The sequence below is a fragment of the Grammomys surdaster genome, unplaced genomic scaffold (genome assembly GCF_004785775.1).
Source record: "Grammomys surdaster isolate TR1022 unplaced genomic scaffold, NIH_TR_1.0 185, whole genome shotgun sequence".
NCBI lineage: Eukaryota > Metazoa > Chordata > Mammalia > Rodentia > Muridae > Grammomys > Grammomys surdaster.
This window is the reverse complement of record NW_021604630.1, coordinates 13,775,889-13,803,863: the sequence shown is the minus strand read 5'-3', so window position 1 is coordinate 13,803,863 and position 27,975 is coordinate 13,775,889. Positions and strand designations below refer to the sequence as shown.

The 27,975-nt window shown below is 35.1% G+C and overlaps 1 protein-coding gene across 2 annotated transcripts in view; it reads left to right on the top strand.

Moving 5' to 3' along the window:
- Sgcz (sarcoglycan zeta) overlaps positions 1-27,975 on the top strand; it is a 1,017,502-nt gene that overhangs the window by 649,655 nt on the left and 339,872 nt on the right. For both annotated transcript variants that reach the window (XM_028768238.1, XM_028768239.1), the window contains one exon: positions 5,201-5,395. In XM_028768238.1, coding sequence (XP_028624071.1) covers positions 5,201-5,395 — 195 coding nt within the window. Of the gene's footprint in view, positions 1-5,200; positions 5,396-27,975 lie in introns of those variants that run through there.

Below are 27,975 nucleotides of genomic sequence, written 5' to 3'. Positions count from 1 at the left end.
GAAGAGAAGAGAAGAGAAGAGAAGAGAAGAGAAGAGAAGAGAAGAGAAGAGAAGAGAAGAAGTAGAGGCCGGCCATGACCACTTGGAGAGAGGGGGAAGGGAATTGGGGAGAGGGCAGAGAGAAGCTATAGGCAAGAGATCAAGAGATTGAGAGAGTAAGAAATTAAGAGATTAAGGGAGAGAGGAGATGGCAAGCAGTCCCTTCTATAGTGGGCAGGGCTACCTGGTGTTTCCAGGTAACTGTGGGGAGGAACATACCTGTCTGTTGCCAGGTAACTGTAGAGGTGGAGTTTAGACAGAATACTAACAATTGGCATTGTAAATCTCCCTAATTTTCTTCTTTAGTGTCATTGATATAATTGGGGTATAATATTTGTAGTTCTTCCTGTTCATACAGAACGATATCTCAGCTAATAAAATTCTCTCATACCTTCCTAATTCCACTTTCATTTAAGAAGGTAATCAAATCTCATTAATAAAATGGAAGAATTATTTGGTAGAAAACTGAAGACTATACCAATATCTATAGATATTCTATGTCCAGGGCACTGACATCTAAGTGAAGGAAGTTGGTAGTAAACAGCCTCTGAGGAATGATGAAGAGAAGGTTTGTTTTAGGACTATCATATCCAATCCAGGCACCTACCTGAGCAATTAAATTCAGTAGAATGAATTCTGTTCCAGTATAAGCTGAAGTGTTTCTCTACACTAAAATCCTGGTGATAGGAATTGAGCAATAGTTAATGAGTTATCATATTCATGTCTTTCTACTTGTCTGGCTGGTCCATTGTCATCATCTCTAATTCATCAGCCATCATATAACTCTTTGATGATCCAAATTTTATAAACCTGAAAAGTATTCTTGTTTTACATTTTCTTTTTTCTTTTTTGTTTGTTTTTGCTTTTTTCTCCTATTTGTATTTTAATTGGATATTTTATTTACATTTTAGATGTTATCCCCTTTCCCCATTCCCCCCCCCAGGAACCCCCATCCCATCCCCCTCTCCCTGCTTCTATGAGGATGTGCTCCCACCCAACCCCACCTCCCCACCCTAGAATTACCCCATACTGGGACATCAGCCTTCATGGGTCCCAGTATCTCCTCTCTGACCTATGCCCAACAAGGTCACCCTCCCCTACATATACAGCTGGAGCCATGGGTCCCTCCCTATGTGCTCCCAGGCTGGTGGTTTAGACCCTTGGAGCTCAGGTTGGTTGGTATTGTTGCTCTTTCCACGGGGCTGCAAACCCTTTAAGCTCCTTCAGTCTTTTCTCTAACTCCTCTATTTGGAACCCCTTGATCAGTTCAATGGTTAGCTGTGAGCGTCTGACTCTGTATATGTCAGGCTCTGGCAGACCTCTAAGGAGACAACTACATCAGGCTCCTGTCAGCATGTACTTCCTGGCATCCACATCAGCATCTACCTTTGTTGACTGCACATGGGATGGATACCCAGGAGAAACAGTCTCCTGATGACCCCTCTTTCAGTTTCATGTCCCACACTTTGTCTCCATATTTGTTCCCATGAGTATTTTGTTCCGCCTTCTAAGAAAGACTGAAGCACCCACACTTTGGTCTTCCTTCTTTGTGAGATTCATGTATTACTTTTTTTAATCTCCATATATATATATATACACATATATATATATATATATATATGGTTCTGCATGTGAACTTGAACTTATCCCAAGTTATTCCTCCAAAACCTGACTAGATCCACATCCTCATGTGGAATCTGAATGTGTTCATTCCTTTTATTTCTCAAAAGATGCCAATTTTTCTTTAAATTTTATTTGTACTGTATTTCATGTCTTAAAATTTCTACAGAACATTAACCTCTCTTACAAAACACCCATGATTTTAGAATCCCCTCTTATGTCTTAGTGAGGCAGTCTGTTTTTAATCATTTCTCTAATGATTATTTGCTATCATCTCTAATATTATATCATATATATGGATTGTAATTTGCATTGTATTATTATAGTTATTTTCTTTAACCATGTTATTTTTGACATTTTACTTTTTTCTGTGTGCTTATTGTACTTTCATAGTATATGAAAACTGAAAATGTCTTAATGATGAACTCACCCTGCACATCAATGTCAATTCATAAAGCTATTGACTAATCTAAGCATACTCTTTGCCACTTTTACTACTGTTCCCAATTCTGGTGACCTACATGAAAATTTAATACCCATGTTACTTACATAGGTTGGACTATTTAGTTAATCTCCAGGATTTTACTCTCATAGATGATTTTCCCCTTTGTTGTCCTCTCCCATTCTAAATCAGTAACAAGTGGACTGCATTGCTCTAATTTCTTTCTCCTTCAGCTCAAGAGACTTGACATATTTCCCAGGGCTACATCATTAGCCATTAGTCATGTTAAGTCACTCTTGATTAACCATTCTCTTCTTATTTGTATAATCTATGCTCGACAGGAGACAAAAAACAATTAGATTAGAAAAATTTTTATACATTTGGATGAAACATTTGAAAACTCAGAAAATATAGTTTGATTTGTCTAGAAATCTTTGATTTAACCTTTAAATGTCTTGATAGAAATTTGACCAAATTATTACATTTTAAAGGTGAATTTTTTAATTGGAGAAATTACAAAATCCCCCTATATAACAGTTCTGCTCTGGGGTACAAAGAGAGGGACTTAGATCTATTTACCTTCTTCAGAGACATCAGTATCTTGTGCTAAGAAGGCAGGTGCACTGATTTATATAACTAAGAAACATTAGGCTTTGGATGGATTCTAATTATTTCTGAATATGTGAGATGTGGTGCAAAAATTAAGCACCACAAATAAGACAAAGAAGATCCAAATTGGTTCAAGTTGCTAAGAGAATTGGCAGTTTGAGAGCATGGAATTCAAGTTGCAAAAGGAAGATAGATAGTAATTAGCCAGAAGGTCAAATTGGTATGATGAAACTGTCTCTCAGGAAATGGAAATGATCTTTATTTCTGTACTATTGGAAAAATCCACAAGTTGATCATGTTGGTGTCAATAGAGTAAAGAAGGTGGTCCTGGTCAAAGTACATGGACACTACACATGGCTTTGTTTGCTTTCTTGTCATCTATATTAAGTGTATTGGAAATTCACAGAAAGTTTGTATTTGGCCTTGATTCACAAACAAAGACAAACATCACAAAACCACAAAAATTTCAGAATTAAAAAAAATAGATTCTGTCCTAAGTATTTTGGATGAAGTACATTCAACTTATATTTCTTTGCATGTGTTTAGGATCATTCTTAGAATGAAAATGCAAGATGAATGGAATATATACAGTCATTTTTGACTGACCCTAGGAACCCAAGGTATTTGACAGTGTGGCCGGACAACAGATTAGACTTTCAAGTTTGGGACAGTTTAAATTTGACTCTAGTCCCTTAGAGCTGTATCTGCTGAGATGACCATTGCTGCATTTTTCCAGCCATAAAGAGTTTTCAGAACTTGTGAATTCTTGGATGTCCAGTTTTTATTTTGGAAAGCAGCTTCTAGGGTAAACTGTAACCTCACTATATTTCTGTAACATCTATTCTATGAAGTATCAGTGACAAAAGGGGATATGTACTGACAAGTCAAGTTTGACTTCAGGAAACATTATTGATTCCAGAGATATGTAATGACAAAACTAACTAAATGACAATTTTCCTTGTTTTCAATCCTAGTTTTATTTTTATACTTATAAATTTTATGAGTCTTTTACTGCTCTCTAAAATGCCTATGTATTCTTATATTATTTAAGAATAATCTTTTATTATTTTTCCATTTTGAGCATACCATGATTCTTAACTGAAAACCAACTATAACCAGCAAGATAAAACCATAAATATAAGTGAAATTACTATTTTTCAGTTCAAAAATCTCGTAAGAATTACTAAAATAAAAGTTCATTAGCATATACTTAGAAAATTATCAAAGTTTTTCTTAGAAAGTAGTCTTTGGCTTCTTTACCCTTTGTTATAGGTTGTAGCAGAGTGAAAAAGTGACTGTCTTTGGGAATAAGTATAGACCTTTAATTTATGAATCAGCAAGGAATATCATCTTTACTTTTTGAAAACTGACCTGTCCACATCATTACATCACTGTGTGGTATATGGTATCTTTTAGAACTTAATATTTTGTCAATGATTTCAATATTCCTCAAACAAATGAGCTACAACTTTTGGGGAATTAGCAAGAAACAATTTATTTAGTGGCACAGAATATTAATAAATTGCCCTTGCATAAGTAGAAGACTCCTACAAATGCTTGGATAAGAAACTCTAATTAAGCTCAGTGGGTCACAGATACATACAAAGAAAAATTTGGACAGAGACTTGCTGGGAGACAGTTGTCAGAAAAGGGGAAGTACCAGAGGGAATGGGGGAGTTATAAGAACAAAATTTATTACATAGAAGCATGAAACTTAGAAAATATACAATCCTAAATCCATACTGTGAACTGAGTATAATTATTTTTCCTTCTATAATTTTCTGAATACACACTATTTTCATGGAAAGGTTACACTGAACAATTTATATGGTGTCTTTTCAGAGAAAGGGATAAAATCTTGGGAGTGCTTAGGAATATAGAAGCCTATCTCCAGAACACAGGTCTGAGTCTCCATAGACACTTTGTTGGAATTAAACAACCTTGTCTGGAAATAGTGTGTGTCATTGGAAGAATCAACTATAATGCCGTGTCAGGAACACTTGCGATGATAATTTGTGAGTGGCTGTTATATTTCAGTTATACAGAAATAATTATTTGAGTGTTCTCTGGGCATTTTTTTTTCTGAGGAGTCTTATACCATTTAGATATGAAAAATAAAGATTGGTTTTATTTTTTTAATACCTCTTTCTCTCCCTCTCTTTCTCTATCTCCCCCTCTCTCTTTCCTCTATCTCCCTATTCATCCTTCTCTCCCTTTTCCTCCCTTCCTGTGTATTTGCTCTTGTTTTTCTTCTCTTTACATTTTGCCTTTCCTTTCATCCCTTGTGCCTACCCTGCTTCCATCCTCTCCGCCTCCTCCCTATAATTCTTTTTATCCTCACTTTCCTTCCTACTTTCCCTTTCTCAAATACTCCCTTTCTCCCTGCATCTCTATCTTCCTTTCCACCATCATCACATCCTCCTTCATCCCTCTCTCCTGCCCCATTTTTTCTATCTTGCTTTTTTTCTGCCTTTCTCTCTTTCTTTCCAGATGACTCGAGAACAATACATACTAGCCACACAGCAGAACAACCTGCCGAGACCTGAAAATGCACAACTCTACCCTGTGGGAATTTATGGATGGCGAAAGAGGTGCTTATACTTCTTTGTCCTTCTGCTGTTGGTTACCATGATAGTTAACTTAGCCATGACAATATGGATATTGAAAGTTATGAATTTCACTGTGGTAAGTACTTCCATGATTTTACATCTATTGCTTTGGGATCAAAGATGGTGTAACTTGATATTTTTTAAAGAAAATGATTCAATTCACTCCAAGTATATACCTTTAACTCACCAAAGTGACCATACATTTTACTTCAGAATCACTTTGAATATATTTTGTTATGATGTACATATGGTAATCTGTCATTTAAAAGTGGACAATTTACATTAAAATAGAACAGTACCTTGATTTACAAATAAGTTAGCATTACTTTTATAATGAGTATTACTCAATGGTTGTTACACTTGAACATCAAAAAATACTTTTTTTAACTTTAATGTTATAAAAAATACTTTTTTGACTTAATGTTGTAAAATATTACTGTTTTGGATTATTCTTGATATAGTTAATGATTTCATATTTATCTGTATTTGTCTTATGAACCCTGGATGTATTCCAGCAATGTTTAGATTATGAAGTATAACTGCAATCAAAGGTCATACACTTCTTTCAGAATGTGTGCTTGGTATATAAAATATAAAACATAAATGACCTGGAAATATAATTATTTTATGGTAATTAATAGCTTAATAGCACCATAAACCTGGATTGTGTTGGAAAGTTTAGATGCAGATTACTGAACGTATATGATAAACCCATGTATATGACTTACAGAAGAAAAACTCATTTTCTTAGAAAAGTCAGGCTTAGCCCAGTTTATATTTTCAAACTCGAAGCTTCTACATTTCAAGTGTTCTTTTTTATATAAGAAAATAAAAATGGTTTCTTTTATTAAATAGTTCTCTTATAGATGGCAGATTCTTTCAAGACAAAGAAGTTAGATAGTGCCCATGGTTTAATTCTTAGGGAGCTAGTACTGTGACAGGCAAGCGGAAGCCACTCGTTATAGTTTATTTGAAGAATGATATGAATGTATACATCTGTGTATATGTTACCCCTTTACAAATATAGTACATAATGTAGAATGTATGGAAAGATTTTGACACTCTATTGTGTCTTTGCTCACAGAGCACAGGATCTTTGCAGTCAGGTAGGTATATCTTACTACCTACAGTCTTCTTCTTCTTCTTCTTCTTCTTCTTCTTCTTCTTCTTCTTCTTCTTCTTCTTCTTCTTCTTCTCCTTCTCCTTCTCCTTCTCCTTCTCCTTCTCCTTCTCCTTCTTCTTCTTCTCCTTCTTTTTGGCATACTTGAAAGTAAACCTAAACTTGCTTCTTATGATTTTGCTGAATCCCATATATGGAGCAGGTTGTTTATTTTCATCTCTACTGGACAATGATTTAACAACAACAACAAAAACTAACAAAAATACTTTCTTTCTGATTTTGTTAACTCAATATTCTACCCTGAAACAGAATCTCAAAGTGGAAACAAACTAAGTCACATGTCACAGTGTAGGATCCTGCACTCATATGCAAAAGTTGCCTGTGTGGGCAGGTGCCCTACTTTTCCAATCTAGAGAAACAAAGCATTTAAATTACAGTCAAAGAAACTATATTCATGGAGAAAAACTACCCCAGAAATGATTCCATTTGTTCTGAGACATTGCAGATACCTAAGAATAGACAGAATATAAACAGAAAACCTGAGCAAGCAGCAAGTTCATGTGTTGCAATTCTTAAAAAGAAAACAAACAAATAAATAAAAATATTTTAGAAGTAGCTTAGTGTCTATGATCCTGGATCAGAGCAGTAAGTGGTCCTGTAGCAGGTAAGGTATAAAAGTAAAGTTTGTTTTGAGAGTCACTATGATGAACCTAAAGCTCTTCACGGTTCATTGGTTGGCACATTTTCTCTTACTGTTTGGATATATTTGGGTATAGACTATGTATTTTGTGCTCTGCCTGTATGTTTCATGATAGTTCCATCATTCATTGATTTATTACAATAATGAGAGACACATTCATGTCTCTTAAGAAACTTTTCTCTTAAGTACCAGCTAAACTAGTGTATGCTTATGGTAGCATTTACATTCTTCCTAATAATTCAAAGCCATATAAATCAAACACATATTATTTAAATATGATAGAAATGAGAATTTATACAAATAAAATACACATAATTTATATTTATAAAAATATATATCTGTATAGCATCTACAAATTAAGTGACCTGACCAAGGTATTTTCTTTTATAAATAAAATGTTTAGCTGGGCAGTGGTGGTGCATGCCTTTAATCCCAGCACTTGGGAGGCAGAGGCAGGCAGATTTCTGAGTTTGAGGTCTACAGAGTGAGTTCCAGGACAGCCAGGGCTACACAGGGAAACCCTGTCTCAAAAAACAACAACAACAACAAAAAAAAACCCTAAAAAATGTTTAAATCAAAATATAATTACAATATAGTTTCTATGTAGGTTTATTTCTCCTACAAACAGTGTGATTAGAACTAGCAAAACAACTTAAATATCTTCTAATAAATAAATGAATATTTTAACTATTACAATTTTAATAGTTTGGTTTCTTATCTCAAACACTATCTGTCAAAAGTTTATGAAAGAGTACATCATCTCTGTTAAGAAAAGTCGCTTCTATCCAGGGAACCACACTGTGGGAATGTTTAGTTTCAAGACAGGTTAGCTTCTAAAACATATTTAAATTAATTAGAATGTATAGTAACCACATAATTACATGGCTACATGCCTCTCACTCCCAAGGACATCACCCCATGCTGAAGCCAAAATTTACAAAGTCATTCTTGAGTTGTAACTGAAAGCATCACCTGTGTTTTCAGGATTCTTAAAGCCTTGGGGTTGCTGTTACCCATGGAGCTACATAATTTGAGCCCCCGCTGACCCAAATGTAAATGCCAGGATATGCTGACATAGTCATGAGGTGAATAAAAAGTGATAGCATTCTTCTTTTAAATCATGGTTTTCTTTTCATTTGCTGTATTTTCCTTCATCTCCTCTTTAAATCTTGATTTTACATATACCTAAATGAAACTGCCCTTTCTTTATCTACTGAGGTATTTGCACAGAGTCTCCTGCAAATGAAGCTATGATTGCATCAGGATAATGTTTCTAGTTAACACTCTACTCCAGTATAGGTATTGATAATTTTCAGAGAAATTCAGAATTACTTAAGTCATTGAAGATTATTGCAGTCTTAAATAGAATAGATTAAGTTAAATACAGTTGAAAACTCTGAACTAATTTGCAACCCTCTTACATAGAGCAGTAAAAATAAATTTTATGGTTTTACTAGTACATTATGAGTGGATATCTTTACCCAGTGCATACCAGAACTAGTTGCTTTATTTTGAAAAGGGACAGAGAGTTGGGCAATTTTAATTTTGTTAATGTTGTTAATTAGTTAATGATTTATTTTAATAAAACACATATCATTTTTATTATAACTACTACCATCCAATACATGAGAATATACAGTGGTTAGCATCCTATATTTGAATAAATTAGGAATGTTATTTTTCTCAAACTATTGTGTTTTCAGCACAATAGACTATCTGACAACATGTTTTATGATGCTGCTTAAATTCCATCATTTTGACTATCACTGTATATGCTCTATGTGGTTGATGAGACATCTGGGTTCTCATTTTCTGACAAATAAAATTATTCTGTGTATTAAGAAGCCTGGTAGTAGAAATCCAAGAGAAAGGAAATTAGTTAAAACTGCAGAGTGGAAAACACAGGAGAGATATAAGAAGTAATTCCCTGGCTGTAAGAATGGTTACGGTAGGACTGAGTGGAACAGGAAATCTAAAGCTCCTTCTCCCTTGATAAGTAAAACCCAGCTACAAGAGGATTTTTGATGACAGTTAGTTAATTGGTACATATTTGTAGTTCAGTATCAATGAGAGAATATAGTAGGTCTCTCTATATTGTCTTTCACCTGAGGTAATGCTCTCCTTGGTTCATATCTCATTCTAAGTATCTCAGTTTTGAATTCAAAAACTAAAATTTAAGGACCATGATGTATTTAATTTAATAATAGTAACAATAAAAGTTATTGATATGTATCCTGCATATATACATACATACATACATACATACATACATACATATTGATACATTATCCTGCAGTATAATTTTTATTACATATGTGGAGTAGCTAGTAGTGAGGTATGGATGGGGTACATTGGATAAGTAAATAGGGGATGAATGTGAATATATATATATATATGATATAGCTATATGGATTATCGACAATAAATAACAAATATATTTGAAAAGAACGTGAATACAAATGCCTCCACTAAGTAAAAGAGAATAAATAATCATGGACATTGTAAAGGATAAGCCCATACTTACTTATGACTATATACTCTGAATTGAAATTTTGTATTTTAATTTTCATGCAGTACTAAAGTATAATATGTTTCATGTCATTCTTGAGACCCATGATCTTTTAATCGTCATTATTAGCCTAGTGATATTTTTCAATGTTCTCATCAATCTACCTGATAAGGCTAAGTATACTTATAATATGTTCACACTAGTTATAATGTTCTCTCAAACCATACCACCCATAGTCTTTAAATCAAATCACTTTTAAAAATTATTTATTTATTTATTACACTCCAGATTTTATTCCCCCCATCCACCTCCAACTGTTCTATATCCCATATCTCCTCTCCACCCGGTGTCTCTAAAAGGATGTCCTCATCCCTCACCCTGCACCTCACCTAACCTCTAAACTCCCTGGGGCCTCCAATCTCTTGAGGGTTAGGTGCGTCATCTCTGACTGAACACAGACCCAGCAGTCCTCTGATGTACATGTGTTGAGGGCTTCATAGCAGCTGGTGCATGCTGTCTTTTTTGTCGTCCAGTGTTTGAGAGATCTCAGGGGTCCAGATTAACTGAGATTGCTGGTTCCACCTTACACCAATCAGAATGGCTAAGATCAGATCCTCAGGTGACAACACATGATGGTGAGGATATAGAGAAAGAGGAACACTCTTCCATTGCTGGTAGGATTGGAAACTGGTACAACTACTCTGGAAATCAATCTAGAAGTTTCTTGGAAAATTGGAAATAGATCTACCTGAAGACCCAGCAATACCTCCCTTGGGAATATATCCAAAAGATACCCCACCGTGCCACAGGGACATGTTTTCCACTATGTTCATAGCAGCCTTATTTGTAATAGCCAGAAGCTGGAAACAACCCAGATTTCCCACGACGGAAGAATGGATACAGAAAATGCGTTTCATTTACACAATGGAATACTACTCAGCTATTAAGAACAAGGACATCCTGAGTTTTGCAGGGAAATGGATGGAATTAGAAAATATCCTGAGTGAGGTAACTCAAAACCAAAAGGACATACATGGTAAATAAAATCACTTTTAAAGTGAAATTTTCTATCTCCTTTGATCTTTGAGTTTTATTTTTTCCTTTTATTGGATATTTTCTTTATTTACATTTCAAATGTTATCCCCTATCCTGGTTTCCTTTCTGGAATCTCCCTATGCCATCCCTCCTCCCCCTGCTTCTATGAAGGCACTCCCCCACCCACCCACTCATTTCTGCCTCCCTGTCCTGGCATTCCCCTACACTGTGGCACAGAGCCTTCACTGGACCCATGGAGGGCCTTTCCTCTTATTTATGCCCAACAAGGCTATCCTCTGCTACATATGCAGAGACATGAATTTCTCCATGTGTACTCTTTGGTTGGTGGTTTAGTCTCAGGGAGCTCTGGGTGGTCTGGTTGGTTGATACTGTTGTTCTTCCTATGGGGTTCCAAACCCCTTCAGCTCCTTCTGTCCTTTCTCTAACTCCTCCATTGGAGACCCAGTGTTTTATATCTAGCATATACAGATGACGGCGAGTGTATGGGAAGTTTAAATAGGAAACAACTACAAGTTGTTTTGCTTTTGCTGCTGTTGTTTTACTCCTTGCCATATTTACATACTTAGTTTGTTTTTATTGTACTCTTCCCTATCCTCTAGACCAAATACAGCCTTAGTGGAACAAAAAGTTCTTAGTACATTGTAGGTATGAAATGCAATACTCCTTTACTGTTTTAAATTTCATAACATAAATCTCCTTTGTTCATGCATCCACTTAATCCATTTACTATGTAATTTTGTTGTTTGAGTGTTTAATTTCCCGTCACAAACAATAATTCTACAGACTTCACCATGAACCACTATTGATTGTAGCTACATAAATACCAGGTTCACTAAATCCTGTGGCTAAATTATAATTATAAGAACTTTGAAATTTAATGTCAAATTTCCTTCCCAAAGTGATTATTCTTTTTATTATTGCCAATATTTATTTAACCATTTACAAACAATGACTTACCTTAAACAAACCCCAGATTAGATGGCCTATTTCATGAAGACTCTGGTTATTTCTGTCCGTTTTTCTCTCCCTGTCTGTCATACGTATATTTACTTTTAAAAGTCATATAGCATATCCCTGTAATAGGGTTTAAGATGTTTTATTAGATAAGTAATGACTATTAATCAGATTATACTTACCTTTTCTGCCATTGTCATCTGTTCCATTCATGGTAGAGTGCACTAAATCTTAGATATCTTCTAAGTGCCTTACATTGGGTTCAGGAAAGACATCTAGTTTGTATTGCATTCAATATCTGGCTGAACATTTATGATTCAAAAAGAACCAGTTTATGTTCCAGATAGATTGCAGATTTAACATTTTTACCCTTTCACAGTAAAATATAAATAGGAAATTATTTTAGAAAATCTACTCCAAATTGCAAAATATTTAGAACCTGGTCTTATTTATTTATTCACAAATTTATTTATTACCCGTGTTACTCTTATTTAAATTGTAGCTCAAATGTATTCTTTATGGAGTGGATATAATTTTCATTACATACTGCACTAAGTTGTTTAATAAATCACAAGTAAGAAACAAAAGTACTTTAGAAGTATCACACTAACACCTTTGCAGGAGTTGCTTTTATTAATTTTCTTCTGACCCATCCTGAGAGATATAGGAGAGACCACTTGAAGTAATTGGATACTTCCTAATTTGGCTGAGAATAATATAATCCAGGGAAGACAACAGAATTTCTATGAATGCATATTAATAAACAAATAAATGAATGTTTATCTAGTTGATTCTGATGATGTTTGTAAGGGTAAAGGTCATGAGCTTTGAAATCAGAGGTCATGATTGGATGCTTAGCAGGATGAGTTTGAACTATTCAAGAGTTCCAGATTCTTCATCTGTGGATATGGATAATGATATTGACCTCAGACTTTGAAGCCTGTGAACTGAGTGACCTTGTTTAAAAAGTTTAAAGTCAATGTTTCTGATATGTGAAAAAATTCTTATCAGTTGAAAAGTAATGGTAAATATTAAGTAGTGGTGAATAATTAAAGTTGTTTTATGTGGAACATTTATGAGTGAAAAAGCTTACTTACATTATTAAAGGATGATAAATATTTCTTACGTAACTCTAACCTAATGCTCAAATAGTTAAAGTATTATATAAACTATGAGAAGCAGACATGCTGTCAAGGGTCAGAACTATTTTGATGGCATTACACTGTATATTTTGCAAGCTAGCATGATCAAAATGCACATCTTTGGACCCTTCTACCACAGACCTAGTCCTTTTGAGTTCTATGAAGCTATATAAGGATTGATTGTATTTTATCCTAAAGATGGATATCTGTTCTTGATTGTAAACATTCCTAGGTTCTTTAATGGTTTGAGTATGGATTAGGAAGCCTCTCACAAGATTTTTGACTTTCAGATTTACTCATATCATCTTGATAAATCAGCTAAAGTCTTTACTTTCTTCTATTAATTGCTGTATTTATTAACATAATTATGGAGACTGGATGTTTCTAAGATTATTTCACTTATTTCACATGGTGGGTGTAGTTCCTGTGAACACGAAAGAGTTGGCATTATTATTGTGTTGAAATATTGCACTATACATTATTTTTAGTGTACTCTGAATTATAGCCCTTAGGCCATAATACTTTACAGTATGAGAGTAAAATTTAAGATTTCAGGAGCTCAGATTCAACAAGCATTATTTATTTTGCAGGACTATGTTTCATAGACTAGTGATTATTTGTATCACAACATACAACACATTATCAAATACTCTTTGGAAGATAACGGCAGACCTGAAAAAGATGAGTTCTAGAAAATTTCAGGGGCTAGAATCCTGTGGTGCTTTTTTCAAAGTTTGAGTGAGTGCCTGCAAGGTGCTTTGATCTGTGGTAGTCAGAGGACAGATCTAGAGACAAGGTACTCACTTTCCACTTTGTTGAAGTGGGGCCCTCTTTGCTGCCAGCATAGTTCAGACTAGCTGACCCTTAAACTTCTGAACAATTCTCCTGTCTCTAATTCTCATCTCACTTGTGACAGTGATGGATTCCAGATCCAAGCCACTGTATCTGTCTTTTAACCCAGCGTGGAAATCATGTTTCTGTTACCCTACTCTAGTTGTAACACGCTTTTAGTTTAGCATAAGGTCCAACTTATGTACAGGCCTTTGCATCTCACTGGTATCTCTGTGGGATATATGGTGATTTTTCAGAAACCACACATAGTCTTAATTGCACACTAGGTTTTATACAGAATGAATGGATGATGATGAGTCTTAACTAACTGCGACCCCTCTGTGGGCTAGTTAGGATTGGGAATTTTGGGAAACTTTCTGAACTGTCATTTCCATTGTTTGGATCCATTCTTCAGTACATAGCCCAAAGGACTCCTCAAGATGTAAGGTGGAGCACCCTTTCTGGAGAGCGACTTTGCTTCTGCGGGTGAGCATCAGCAGCATGGAGCTGCACTGCTGAAGTGTGGTGTGTGGATTTATAACAGAGTTTACGAGAGTGAATGATTTAGTTAATGTGGCAAGACCGCTTCCATTATAGCCTTTCTATGTGCAACTCCTCATAATTTTCTGACAAATTGTCCCTCTCAGATGAAATTTTTCATGCTTAGTTTTAGCCCAGCAGTACATTTTCTTTCACTGACTTTACAAAGAAAAATTTAGTCATTTTTACCCAAATTCAAACAACTACCAACCGGTAGATTTTTTTTTCTAAAATAAACTAGAAAAAAATGGATCATAAATCTAACCATAAACATACTATGTGAAACTTGAGAGTCATTAGAATATTACATGTACTGCAGGAGAAGAAAGATGAAGAAAGGCATTTGGGGCCAACAAGGTGTCTCAGCATTAAAGGCACTTGCCACCAAGACTGCCACCCTGAATTAGATCAGTGAGGTTCATATGATGGAATAAGAGAACAAACTTGTAAAATTCTCTCTAATACATAACAAGACACACAAATACACACACACACACACACACACATGGCAGTGAGAGGAAACAATTAAGCCTTTGATGTATTATGAAATGATATTCAGAACAGACCTACAGTTTCGCAAAGGGCAGCCTAAATCAAGGTAGTGACAAACATACCGAATCAAAGAGTTTACACAATAAAGGCCCATTGTGCTTATTTTTCATTTCAAGTAAAAACAGAGGAAGTAATTGACATATGGTTATGCATGGGAGAAAGAAGAGAAGTGGCTACATTATGATGTCTGTATTATAAACTCAATGAGATTTGAATCTTTCCATTTGTCTTTCTCTTTTGGCTATGTAGAGTGGCGCTCAAACAGAAAAAAACTAGTCCATACCAAGTTTGAATCGTTTACAAAACTGGGTCAAGTAAGTTTTGAATATAAAGTATGCTTTGTAAATCAGCTCTACTGGAAGCGGAAGCATTCATTATTATTTTGAGTTTATAGTCTGTGCATTCAAAATCATCTAATGTGGCTCCTGGCTTCGAGCAATTTTATTTCTAAAACAAAACTTTAGTTTATTTCAGTCCTTATGCAAAGATTCATCAATTTAATAAGTGGTTTATTACAAAAATAAATGTTGAAAAACAGTGACAGAAATTAATCTAAACCTAATTGAAGCAGTATTTTATTTCAAAGTCCAACGCTGGTGATATGAAAACAGCACCATGAGAATTTATGAACCTCGCATGAATAATTATTTTTATAAATTTAAAAAACCAATTTCATTGTTTCATTTGCAATAAATTTCAAAATGAGAATAAAAGTTTTAGTTGTGTATAATGATTAGTGAAATTTTATGATAAAATGACACTATTCTATTGCCTATATTTTGCTAAATTCAACATGAAAATTCAAGATTCAGAAAAGTGCAACAGAAAGTACTTGGAATTTGTTCTTTTATCTTTACTTATTTATATGTTTATGTGTCTGTAAACTGTAGGGTTCATTAGCATGTGCACCTCTGGCAATCAGAGATCAACTTTGGGGAGCAGGCCCTGTCTTCCATCACAAGTACAGAAGACAGAACTGCAGTAGTACAGAGCACAAGAGCTTTTATTTCCCCTTGTGAGTTATCTTGCTCAGAAGAGAAATATGTTTCTATTCATCAAATTCACTGCCACGTTGATTAATTTCACTTCTTCACAGTATTTCAAAATAAGAATCAACTATATCTTGGGAAAGTACTTAAGAGAGGTGACAAGGTATTATTTGCCATTAAAACTAAACATGCAATCATATTACAATAATCACCCTCTAAGAACTTTACTTTGGTGATGTTTTCAAACTTGATTATGAAAATGCTCTAATTACTCCATTAAGAAATGAATGTATTAATTTCTAATTGCTAAAACCTAGGTATGATTTAATTATTTACAATGTAATTTATGTCAGCTGAAGTTTTCATAGCCCCATTAATCAATGCATATCAGTTCAGATATTAAAATTACTACTTGGAACTTATTCAAAATTGCTCACTTCTATCTGACTAACATAATAGTAATAAAATGATTGAAGTGGACAGTTGCTTATATAGTCAAATAGAAATCCTGCACACCCAGTAAACAGAGTCTGATGTGTGTGTGTGTGTGTGTGTAAATATATATATACATATATATACATGTATATATATGTATATATATACACATATATATCATATAATATATGTATTATATATGTATATATCTCATAATTAAGCACAGTAGCCATTGATGCATCATGTTATCTGTAATTAGGAAAACTATTATATTTACTATTATTATACCCACATTTTAAATTAACATCTTTAAAGTATTCACATAGCAATGGATGCCACTAGAATTTGAACAGAGTTGAGATATTCTTAGTATTTCTTCTTTGCTCTTCATTAAATAGATTCAGGATTATTTATTGTTTATGAGGCAAGAAACTTTAAAGATCTACCACACCAGTTCTAAATATGCAGGTTATCAATGCTGTATCATTATTAAAGTGCATAAAATAAAGCTATATTTCTTCAGAAATTTCAATTAGAATTGTATACACTTGCAGTTTTTAAAAATGTTCACACTTTCTCTTGTTTACGTACTTGTCAGGTGGGTATGAGGGTTTCTATAGTGAATATTTTCACTAGAATTTGTTTCCTTGATCATAACTATGAAGCATGAGATGAAACAGAATCTCAAATTACTTACAACTTGCATTTTCCTCATGGCAAAGGATGCTGAACATTTTTTCTGATATTTTTGGCCATTTGCTTTTCTACTCATAACTAGCTGTAGAGAGAATCTCTTATTAGCCCCACTTGTCAATAAACAAAGATGATGGTCAGTGAGCTGAGGCAGGGAATAGGAGTTGGGACCCTGGCAGGCAGAAAGTGGATTTGGGGAAATAGTAAGAGATAAAAGGGAGACACAGGGAGACCTTCAAGAGAAGAGACTGGGGACAAGTGAGAAGAGGGACATAAATCAGCAGGGAGCAGCTGAGGATGGGCAAAGGAAGAAGCCGGCTAGAATAGAAGGACAGGTAACTAACCAAGGGAGAAATTGAGTAGTTTAAATGGTTAAATAAGTTAAGAGCTGGTCAGAGAATGAGCCAAAGCTTATTACCTAGGCATTTAATAATAAATAATTATTCTCAGAGTTGTCATTTTAGAAGCTGAGACTAAAAATGAAAAAGTGGGTATAATATACTTGTAAATAAACTGACTTTCCATTTCACCAGACCAGTTAATAGTTACAAATTCTGGTTTTAATGCTTAATTTTTTGGAAATATAAAGAGGTTCTAGACAGTAATCTTCTGCTTTGATTCGGCAAAGCTGTTCTCGCATTATCTAAGTTGTCTTTTTACTCTGTTGATAGTTTTGCTTGGTTGGTATAAACATCTCATTTCATGCAGTGCCACTTATCAACTAGTTTCAGCATGATCTCTGAAGAACTTTCCTTTTGGTACGGATCAAGATGACTATTGGAGGCCGGGCGGTGGTGGCGCATGCCTTTAATCCCAGCACTTGGGAGGCAGAGGCAGGTGGATTTCTGAGTTCATTGCCAGCCTGGTCTACAGAGAGAAGAGGGGGAGAAGTGGCGGAAGGAAGAGAGAAAGAAAGAAGAGAGAGAGGTTGGGGCAGTCCCAACTATTTGAGCAAACTATGATGTAACTTCTTCCCAGGTACAGGTGAATGAGACAGGTGAATTCTGGGAGTGATTATCTTGGTTGCCTCAGCAAGGATGCAGAAGTCACCTGGTGCCTGAATGTGATGTCACTTTTCAGACTTAGACTAACACATATCCTTCTTTTAAGAGAAGGGGAGACCCACTGCTAGTTCTTCTTGCAGTATCCTTGACTGCTATAGCTCCCTCAATCGCTCTCCTAACTCTTCCATAAGGGTCTTTGAGCTCTGCTAATGTTTGGCTTTGGGTCTCTGTATCTGTTTCTATCAGCTTCTGGATGAAGCCTCTCAGATAACAGCTGAATTAGGCTCCTGTCTGTAAGTTTAACAGACTTTCATTAATAGTGTCATAGATTGTCTCTATCCTGTGGGGTTGGTGTCAAGTTGACCCAGTTTTTGTTTGGGCATACCTTCATTCTCTGCTCCATATTTTTCCCTGCACATCTTCTAGGCAAGAAACTTGTGGTCAAAGTTTTTTGTGGGTTGGTTGGTATCCTATTCCCTTCTTTGGAAAACATGCCTTGCTACTGAATGTGGCCATTTCAGGCAACATATCCCCTGCTGCTTGGCTTTCATCTAGGAACACTCCCATATCCTCCCAGAGGCATACCTGTTCTCAGGTTTCCAGCTTGTCCCAGAGATGCCTCCCCCACCTGTTTCCCTTCTCTCTCCCATAGTTTTCCTCACACATGATCCCCACCCCGGTTCCTTAACTCGCTCCTTCTCCCACCCAATGGCCTCTCTCCATCCATTTCCAATATCTACTTTATTTCCCCTTCTGAGTAAGACTCAGGTATTATTCCTTGGGACATTCTCCTTACTTAGCTTCTTTGAGTCTATGGATTATAGCATGGTTATCCTGTACTTTTTGGCTAATATCCACTTATAAATGAGTATATCTATGTGTGTCTTTCTGTGTCTGAATTACCTCATTCAGGATGGTATTTTCTACTTCCATCTATTTGCATGCAAATTTCATGACATCCTTGTTTTTAATAGCTGAGTAGTATCCCATTGTATTAATGTACCACATTTTCTTTATTCAATCTTTGGTTGAAAGACATTCAGACTGTTTCCAATTTCTGTTACTGTTACTATTACTAATTAATTGAATTACTATTATTAATAAAGCAGCTATGAACATAGTTAAGTAAGGGTTCTTATGGGATGGTGGAGCGTCTTTTGTGTTTATGCTCAGGACTGGTATAGCAGGATCTCAAGTTAATACTACTCAAATTTTCTAAGAAGTTGCCAGATTAATTTCCAATGCAGTTTTACCAGTTTGCATTCTGACTAACAATAAAAGAATGATTTGCTTGCCTCACATCCATGCCAGCAAGTGCTGTCACTTGAGTTTTTGATCTTAGCCATTCTTATGGATACAAAATGGAAAAAAAGTCTCAGGGTCACTTTGATTGGCATTTCTCTGATGACTAAGGACTTTGAGCACTTAAGTGCTTCTGTATCATTAAAAATTCCTCTGTTGAGAATTATCTTCTTAGCTCTGTACCCTATTTTAAATATTCCATTATTTGGTTTTGGTGCTTCATCTCTTGAATTATTTATATATGTTGAGTATTAGCCTTTTGTCAGATGTAGTGTTAGTGAAGATCTTTTTCCAATGTGTAGGCTGCTGTCTTGTTCTATTGACTGTGTCTTTGGACTTACAGAAAGTTTTCAGTTTCATGGCATGTCATTTATTAATTGTTGATACTAGGACCTGAGCTGTTGGTGTTCTGTTCAAGAAGATGTCTCCTATACCAATGCATTCAAGGATAGTCCCACTTAATCTTCTATTTAATTTAGTCTATCTGGTTTTATATTGAGTTCTATATGAGTTATATGTTGGGTGATAAATATGGACCTATATGCATTCTTCTACATGCAAACAACACACCAGCACTACTTGTTGAAAATGCTTTCTTTTATCCTTTGTATAGTTTGGCTTCCTTGTGAAAAACCAAGTGTCTATAAGTGTATGTGTTCATTCCTGGGTCTTTTATTCCATTTCATTGACCCACCTGTGTGTTTTTGTTCTAGTACCATGCAGTTTTTATTACTACTGCTCTAAGTACTGCTAGAAATCAGGGATGGTGATGCTTCCAGTTTTTTTATTGTTTGGAATTTTTTTAGCTGTTCATTTTAGTTTGCTTTCTTTCATATGAATTAAAAAAAATTGCTCTTTCAAGGTCTGTAAAGAATTGTGTTGGAATTTTGATGGGAATATATTGAATTTTTAGATTACTTTTGACAAAATGGTCATTTTCACTCTGTTAATCCTACAGATCCATGAACATGAAGATCTTTCCATCTTCTGATATCATCTTCAAATTCTTTCTTCAGAGACATCAAGTTCTTGTCATATAGGATTTTTAGTTGTGTGGTTAGAGCTACACCAAGATATTTATATTAATTGTGGCTATTGTGAGTAATACTGTTTCCCTAATTAACTTTCCAGCTCATTTATCATTTGTAAAAGAGAGAACTAACAAATTTTTTAGTTAATTTTGTACCCAGACACTTTGCTGAAGGTGCTTTTCAGCTGTAGGAGTTTTCTCGTAGAATTTTGGGGATCACTTCTATATAATATCCTATCATCTAAGAATAGAAATAATTTGACATCTCCCTTTGCAATTTTTTTATATTTTTAATTTTATTTTAAAATGTTAATCAAAGGTTTTATAAGTTTGGCAATACTCAGTAACAAGATGCCCATACAATCAGAAGTGTAACCCAATAACCAACCTAGGTATACCAACTATCTTTGGCTGGCAGAGACACTCAGACATCCACCTCCATGTTCCCCTCCCCCATCTCCTAGCTCCTCATCCTCTCCTTTCTCCTCCTCTTCTTCTCCTTACTCCTCCCACCATAGCTTCTCCTACACATCACCCTTCTTGTTAAGATAAAACTTTTCTCTCAAAATACAATTAGAGAATAACTATACCAAATTGTATCAGTGAGGTACAAGGTAGATCTAATACCCAGTCCATCATTTTGTTGACTAAACAGAAGCTCTGTCATCTCTCCTAACTAAAAGACTTAGTTCTGAACCTGGGTTTTTTCTTGGCTTTAGAATGAATGTCAGCTGAAAACCATCCTCTCAAGTCTTTTCTCTCAAAGTAAATAGCCGGGATTGGCTATGAGACTATAAGTCTTCAACCCCATCAGAAATTCAGAATGAATGAATTAACTGAAATTATGGGAAGCACAAAGCATTGCTTCTAAAACTTATCCAATTTATAGAGACCACTGAACACCTGGACAGTCCCTATACTACAAAAGTTGGAGCATCCGATCTTCTGCCTTCTGGTCCATGATCATCTGACAGACCTAATGATGCAGAATTATTAAGGGCTGACTACTGTGTCTTGGCAGATATAATCAATTGACTCTTCTGCAAGTGTGTCCTTTTCAGGACAGTAATTTGTCTGTAGATGAAAAGAGGCAATTCTTGCCTAGTGGCTGTCTCCCCACAACTGGAGTAACTCCAAAGATGCTCAATTTCTTCTTAGAATCCAAGAAAGGAAGTTGTCAGGAGCAGATAGGTCTCTAATCAAAATGAACCTTAATGTATAAACGTTTGCAACATCAATTCTGTGGACTTCTGACGTTTTGAAAAACAACTATCTATGTGAGGCAATCTGGACTGTTGTCTGTTAACTCCTCTCAGCTATTTCTAAATAAAATATAGAAAACACCCTAAGAATAAACTGAGAGCCATGAATTTGTATAGGCCCTTAACTCACAGGCTAACCATCTCAAATCAGTTAAAGAAGGACTGGGCCTAAGCCTTGTATTCCTAAGTGTGTTATATAGGCTCAATACCTATGAGAGTAACAATATTAATCTCACTTCTATATCAGTAAAATACTCATACCAATGAAAACCTTAAATTTGAAATCAAAGCAAATTTTGTAACATTTAAGAAATTATTACTTCAGCTTATAACAATTATATAGATTTCTACCAATAAGTTATGGCTATGCAATAAATCCTAGCTATTCCACCCGGTTCCAACAAAACCACTACTTTTCCCTAGAAAGACAGCCCAATATTAACCACCTCAGTCCCCAAGCCAAGGGAATAGGGGCCCTGACTCTTCATTAACTTCTTTAAGCTGATTACGAGCATTGAGATATTAGAAGAGGGGTGGGGTAAGAGTAAATTGATAAGCTTCTGATGTCTGTGTCTTCACTGCATTCAGCTGAGACTCCAGGACATCAGAGGTTTGAGCAGATACACCAAGGCTGTGTATTCTGAAATATACAATTCTCAAAACAAATTAAATATCAAGATATTTTTTGTTTGAATTCTGGAATCTAGTCTTCTCGTGGCCTGTCTCTATCATGTCTAATCCATATAATTCAGGGAATTTGTGTGAGGGTGTGTTCCCACCATCCTCCCATTCCTGCCTCCCTGCTCTCAAATTCCCCAACACTAGGGAATCCAAACTATTGGGTACCAAGGCCCTCCACTTCCACTGATGCCTGACAAGGCTACCCTCAACTATCTATACAGGTGGAGCCATGAGTCCCTCTCTTTGTGTTCTCGGGTTGGAGGTTTTAGAATGGCTACTCCAGCTTGTTTCTTAGGATAATTTGCTTGAAAAATTGTTTTCCAGCCTTTTACTCTAAGGTAGTGTCTGTCTTTGTCACTGAGGTGGGTTTCCTGTATGCTGCAAAATGCTAGGTCCTGTTTATGTATACAGTCTGTTAGCCTATATCTTTTGATTGGGTATTGAGTCCATTGGTGTTAAGAGATATTAAGGAACAGTGACTGTCGCTTCCTGTTATTAAAGGTGGAAGAGAGTGAGGTGTTGAAGTTTCCTACTACTAATGTGTGGGATTTGACATGGAATTTACTCTTTATTAATGTTTCTTTTATAAAAGTGGTTGTCTTTGAATTTGGAGCATGGATATTCAGAATTAAGATACCATCTCAGTGGGTTTTTTCCTTATGAATATGAAATGTCATTCCCTATCTCTTTTGATTAATTTTGGTAGAAAGTCTATTTTGTTAGATTTACAATATCTACTCCAGCTTGCTTCTTGGTTCCATTGCTTCGAAAACCTTTTTCCAGCCCTTTACTCTGAGGTAATGTTGACAATTCCAGGAAAGGAGTGTTTCCTGTTTGCAGCAGTGTAATGGATACTGTTTTCATATCCATTATGTTGTCCCTTGTCTTTTTATTTGGGAATTGGGATCACCAATGTTAATGACCAATGATTGTTAATTTCTATTATTTTTATGCTTGTGGGGTGTGTGTGTGTGTGTGTGTGTGTGTGTGTGTGTTTGTGTGTACTTCTCTTATTTTTTGTTTTTCTCATATGGGTTTATTTCCTGTGGTTCCAAGGCTGTAGTTAGCTGCCTTAGGTTAGGGTTTTGCTTCTAATATCTTTTATATGGATGGATTTGTGTATATATATTACTTAAATTTTTGCCATGGAATATCTTGTTTTCTCTCTATATGATGATTAAAACTTTTGATAGGTATAGTAGTCTGTGTTGACATCTATTGTCTTTTAGCATTTGCAAGATATCAATCCAGACCCTTCTGCCTTGTAGAGGATGTGTTGAGATGTCCAGTTTAACAGTTTTCCTTTGTGTGTTACTTCCCCTTGCAGCTTTTAGTATTCTTCCTTTGTCCTGCAGATTTTGTGTTTTGATTATTATGTAGCAGGAAATTTTCTTTTCTGGTAAAAACTAATTGGTATTCTGTAAGCTTCTTGTTTATAAACATCCCTTTCTTTAGGTTGGGAAATTTTTCTTCTATGATTTGGTGAAAATATTCTCTGGGTTTGAGCTGGGACTCTTCACTTTCCTCTATTCCTATTATTCTTAGGCTAGGTCTTTCCATAGTATCCCTGATTTTCTAGATATATTGTTTCAGGACATTTTTAGATTTAACATTTTCTTTGACTGATGTATCAGTTTATTCTATTGTGTCTTCTAGCCTTCAGATTCTCTCTTCCATCTCTTGTATTCTGTTGATGATGCTTTTGTTTATTGTTTCTGTTCTCTTCCCTAAATTTTCCATCTCCATTATTGACTGAGTTTACAGGTGGTTTTTTAAATAGAATTTATTTCCATTTTTAGATCATGAACAGTTTTATTAATTTCCTTCATTTGTTTAATTGTATAGTCTTGAATTCCTTTAAGGGATGTGCTCATTTCTTCTGTAAAGATTCTTCTTTAGAAGGTTGGTTTTAAGATCATTTTTTTTTTTGTACTTCTGTTGTGTTATTATATCCAGAGCTTGCTGGCGTAGACTAGCTGGGCTCTATACATGGCATTTTACCTTGGCTTTTATTGATTGTGTTCTCACACTGGCATTTAGCCATCTGGTTTTACCTGAATGTTCCTGGTGTAGCAAGTCTAAGGAAGGCAGGCCATACATGAATTTTCCAAGTGCATCAGTCCTCAGGTGGGTAGCCTATGGCTGTACAGTGGAACTCAGGGGTCAATGCTCAACTCTGGGGAGCTGTGTGTGCTCCAAAGGCCCTGGCAGGCAAGAGGATTGTAGGGTGGGATGTCTAACCTGGATTTTCCTTGTATAGGAAACCGGGTGAAAGTGGGTGGAGTCATGACAGAATTGTTATTATAAGAGGACAGCTTGCAGCTTTGGAGCTATTTTCTTAATGGATATTCTGTCTCCTTGGATGACTTTAGTGTGTGTAAAGTTGAAACAAAGCTATCCAACCCAAAACCCTTTTTCCATTACCTAGTACAAAGTGGTTAGACCTGAAACATTGTAACCACAAACAACAAATATTTGACCCAGCAAGTTGTATTTATATATTTGTGCATATATATATATATATATATATATATATATATATGTATTATATGTATATATATGATATAATGAAAAACCATACTACTACTAATAATAATAATAATTTAAAAGGAAAGAGGAGTTATCAACTTGAGATAGGATACATTATTAATGTGAAGCTTTAGAGGGACGTAGTTAACAAAATAAAGGCGAAAAAGTCATAGAACTCTATTTTAATTAAATTTGCATTAACAATTCTAAGAATATGAAAATAACCAATTGTTTAACCTGTATTAACTGCACATATTAACAAGAGTGAATGCATTAGTTAAACACATGCAAATGGTATGTAAATATCTAATCACTGCAATTAAAACTTCTCTTTATATACACTTATCTTCTTGATCTCTATAAAATAGAAAATAAGCTACTATTAATTATAGTCATCCCTCACCCACTTACTCCTTTACCCAACTATGACTTTATGTTTATTTATCCACCCGCCCCTCTACTCCGCTATCAACCATTTATAATCATTATTATACACTCACCCTGACTCTTAAGAGAGAGAAAATGCTGAGCCTATTTTCTTTACAACCTTCTGTTTACATAGCTTTAAAATATTACAGGATTTTATTCATCTTTACGTTAGAATAAAAATCAATTGCAGTGGGTAAAGATCTGGGTTGGATTACTAGCACTTACATTATTGTGACCCAGAAAGATCTGTAAATTAAATTCCAGGGAATCTGTTGTTCTCTTCTAGCCTCCATAGACACCAGGACATATGCTTATGCAAGCAAAACACAAATGCACATAATACAATTTTAAAAATTAAAAAAGTGATTTATTGCATAAATGTACTACTTTTCTTTCCATTTATGCATTGATGTTACAAAGGTTGTTTCCATAAGTCAGGTATTTCAAAAACATTTTAGTTATGTTCCTTCATGAATAAAAGCACTAAGTAGGTCTAACTGGCTACTTAGTTATTGTCATATCACTAGATAAACTCACCAGAAAAATATAACTCCAGGAAGGCAAGATTTATCTTGATTCATAGATTCAGAGTTTCAGTCTGTCATGGAGAGGAGGGCATTGAAGAGTTACTCTATGTATGGCAGTGAAAATTAGTGGCAGATGTTATTCATAACATGGTAGACCTTTATCCCAAGAGAATAGAACTAAATAGAGGACAGTGTAACACATTCCAAGATTCACCTCCAGTTACCAAACCTTCTCCAAACAGGTCTCTCAATTATCTCAAATAGTGCCAGAAGGTGAAAATAGACTTTGAAAATATAAATTAATGGGGAACATTTCAGATGTTTCATTGCTTAATAGTCATGTTCATTTCTACACATATCTCTTTGAGAGTAAAACATATCATGATCTTGACCTTTCTCAAATTTATTATAGTTATTTAAAATTTACAGATTGAGATTGTTATGATAGTAATCTCCTAAATCAAATCCTAACAGAGTTAAGTATAGTCAATAAATTAAATTAAATAAATTAAATCTTGTTAGTAGTAAGAAAAAGATAAAGGAAAGTCCACCAGTTCTCTTAGAAGTGAAGAAGTAAAAGAAAAAGGAAGAAATGATTAAAATACCTGAGTTCTTAAACATCTTTTGGCCTCCATAAGTGAGGAAAAAATCTATCTAAAATGAAGAAATAACTAATATTTGTGTGTTTGTCTTACCTATTTATGTTTGACTATTGATGATTGCAATGTCTCTCAAAATAGCCATGCATCAGAAAAATAGTGCAGCAACATATTCAGAAATGTAAGGAAATGTAAGGAAATGTTATGAGTCCTTCTCAATCACAGTTTGATACTGAAGAAACTATGTTCTTGTGTGCTATAAAGAAATGTCAATTGATTATGATGAACATTATGACGTCCATTGGCAGTCTGAAGCCTTGGATGAAGGCATAAATGCTGAGGTATAGAATAGAAATATAATCCATGAGTACTGACGATGACGGATGATTACAAGATCTGAAGAGCCTGGTAGAAAATTTCTGAGATAAAATCGTAAGTCATACAATTGTTAACTGAATGGACTATGGATTGTGTGTTATGAAACCAGGCAGGACAATGTAGCCACTGTCAAAAAGGGTAAGGAAAGATGGAAGAGAAAATGATTGACATGTGTATGACAAGCCCATTCTAACACTCTAACCACGTGATCTAACTTGCAAGCCCAGGCACCATTAGAAACAATGAGTCTCACATAACACAGAAACACAAGGAAGCTAAATATTGCTTTATTCTTCTACAAGGCCTTAACTTGGAAGAGTGACTTAACTTATGAAGCCTCGGTTATATAGCCCTACTCACTCTCCTAGTCTCATTTTAGAACTTAGAACACATGCAACAGTTAAATCACTTCTAGAATTATAAAGGAAATGTACCTTTTTGTGTGTCTTGTTTTTAAAATCACTGCTTTTGTTCTTGTTATGACTTTGAACGTCTTTCATAATAGCAATGCAGAAAAGTTAAGTTTGAACATCTGAGTTACTTGCTCAGGTTCTTTTTTCCATTTAAAATAATTCGAGTACTTGAACCCAGCAGATGGTGAATACTCAGATTCTCATTCTATTATTGTACAATGTGCTGGTTTATGATGCTTAGGGTTTTCTTCTATACAAATCATTTTATTTATTTCATACATTCTGTCTCTCAGTGTCTGTGTTCCTCTGTCAATCTTTCTGTCTCTGTCTCCAAGTATCCATCTGTCTTTCTGTATCTGCTTCTGTTTTCACTCCCCACTCACACCTGTACACATAGGCATGTCAATACTGATGAACATATTGCTTTAACTATTTCAATTATTCTAATGCTTAAGTGCATATTTTAAAGATGTATCCTCAAAATATGTCTTGGAAGTACTTCCATTCATCTAAAAAATGAAAAGTATGAGTGCCCTTAGACTTTGACTCACTCTCTTCTCTTTAAACTAGGACATTATAAAGACCAGCAGCCAGTAGCTGAAAATATATCATCAATCATACTCTTTCTTATTTTTTGACAAAATATTTCTTACTGAACTTCTAGAGCAACAATTGGCTGTGCTTTTTGGTTCAACTAGACTGGGTTGCCAGCAAGCCTCTGTGTTTCTCCTGTCTCTATTCTTCCAGCACTGGGATTACAAGCACGTCATGCCTGGCTTCTGATATGAGTGCTGGGCATGAAATGAAGGTCTTCCTGCTTGCCTGTCAAGCCATGTGGCAAAGGAAAAGCAATGTACCATAGCAATGTGCCAAAGCTATTACCTTCTACTCCACATATTCCTTTTTAAACACTAGAATTTAAGATCCTACATTTAATTAAGAAGTACCCCTAATTTATATAGTTTACCAATGTATTAAAAC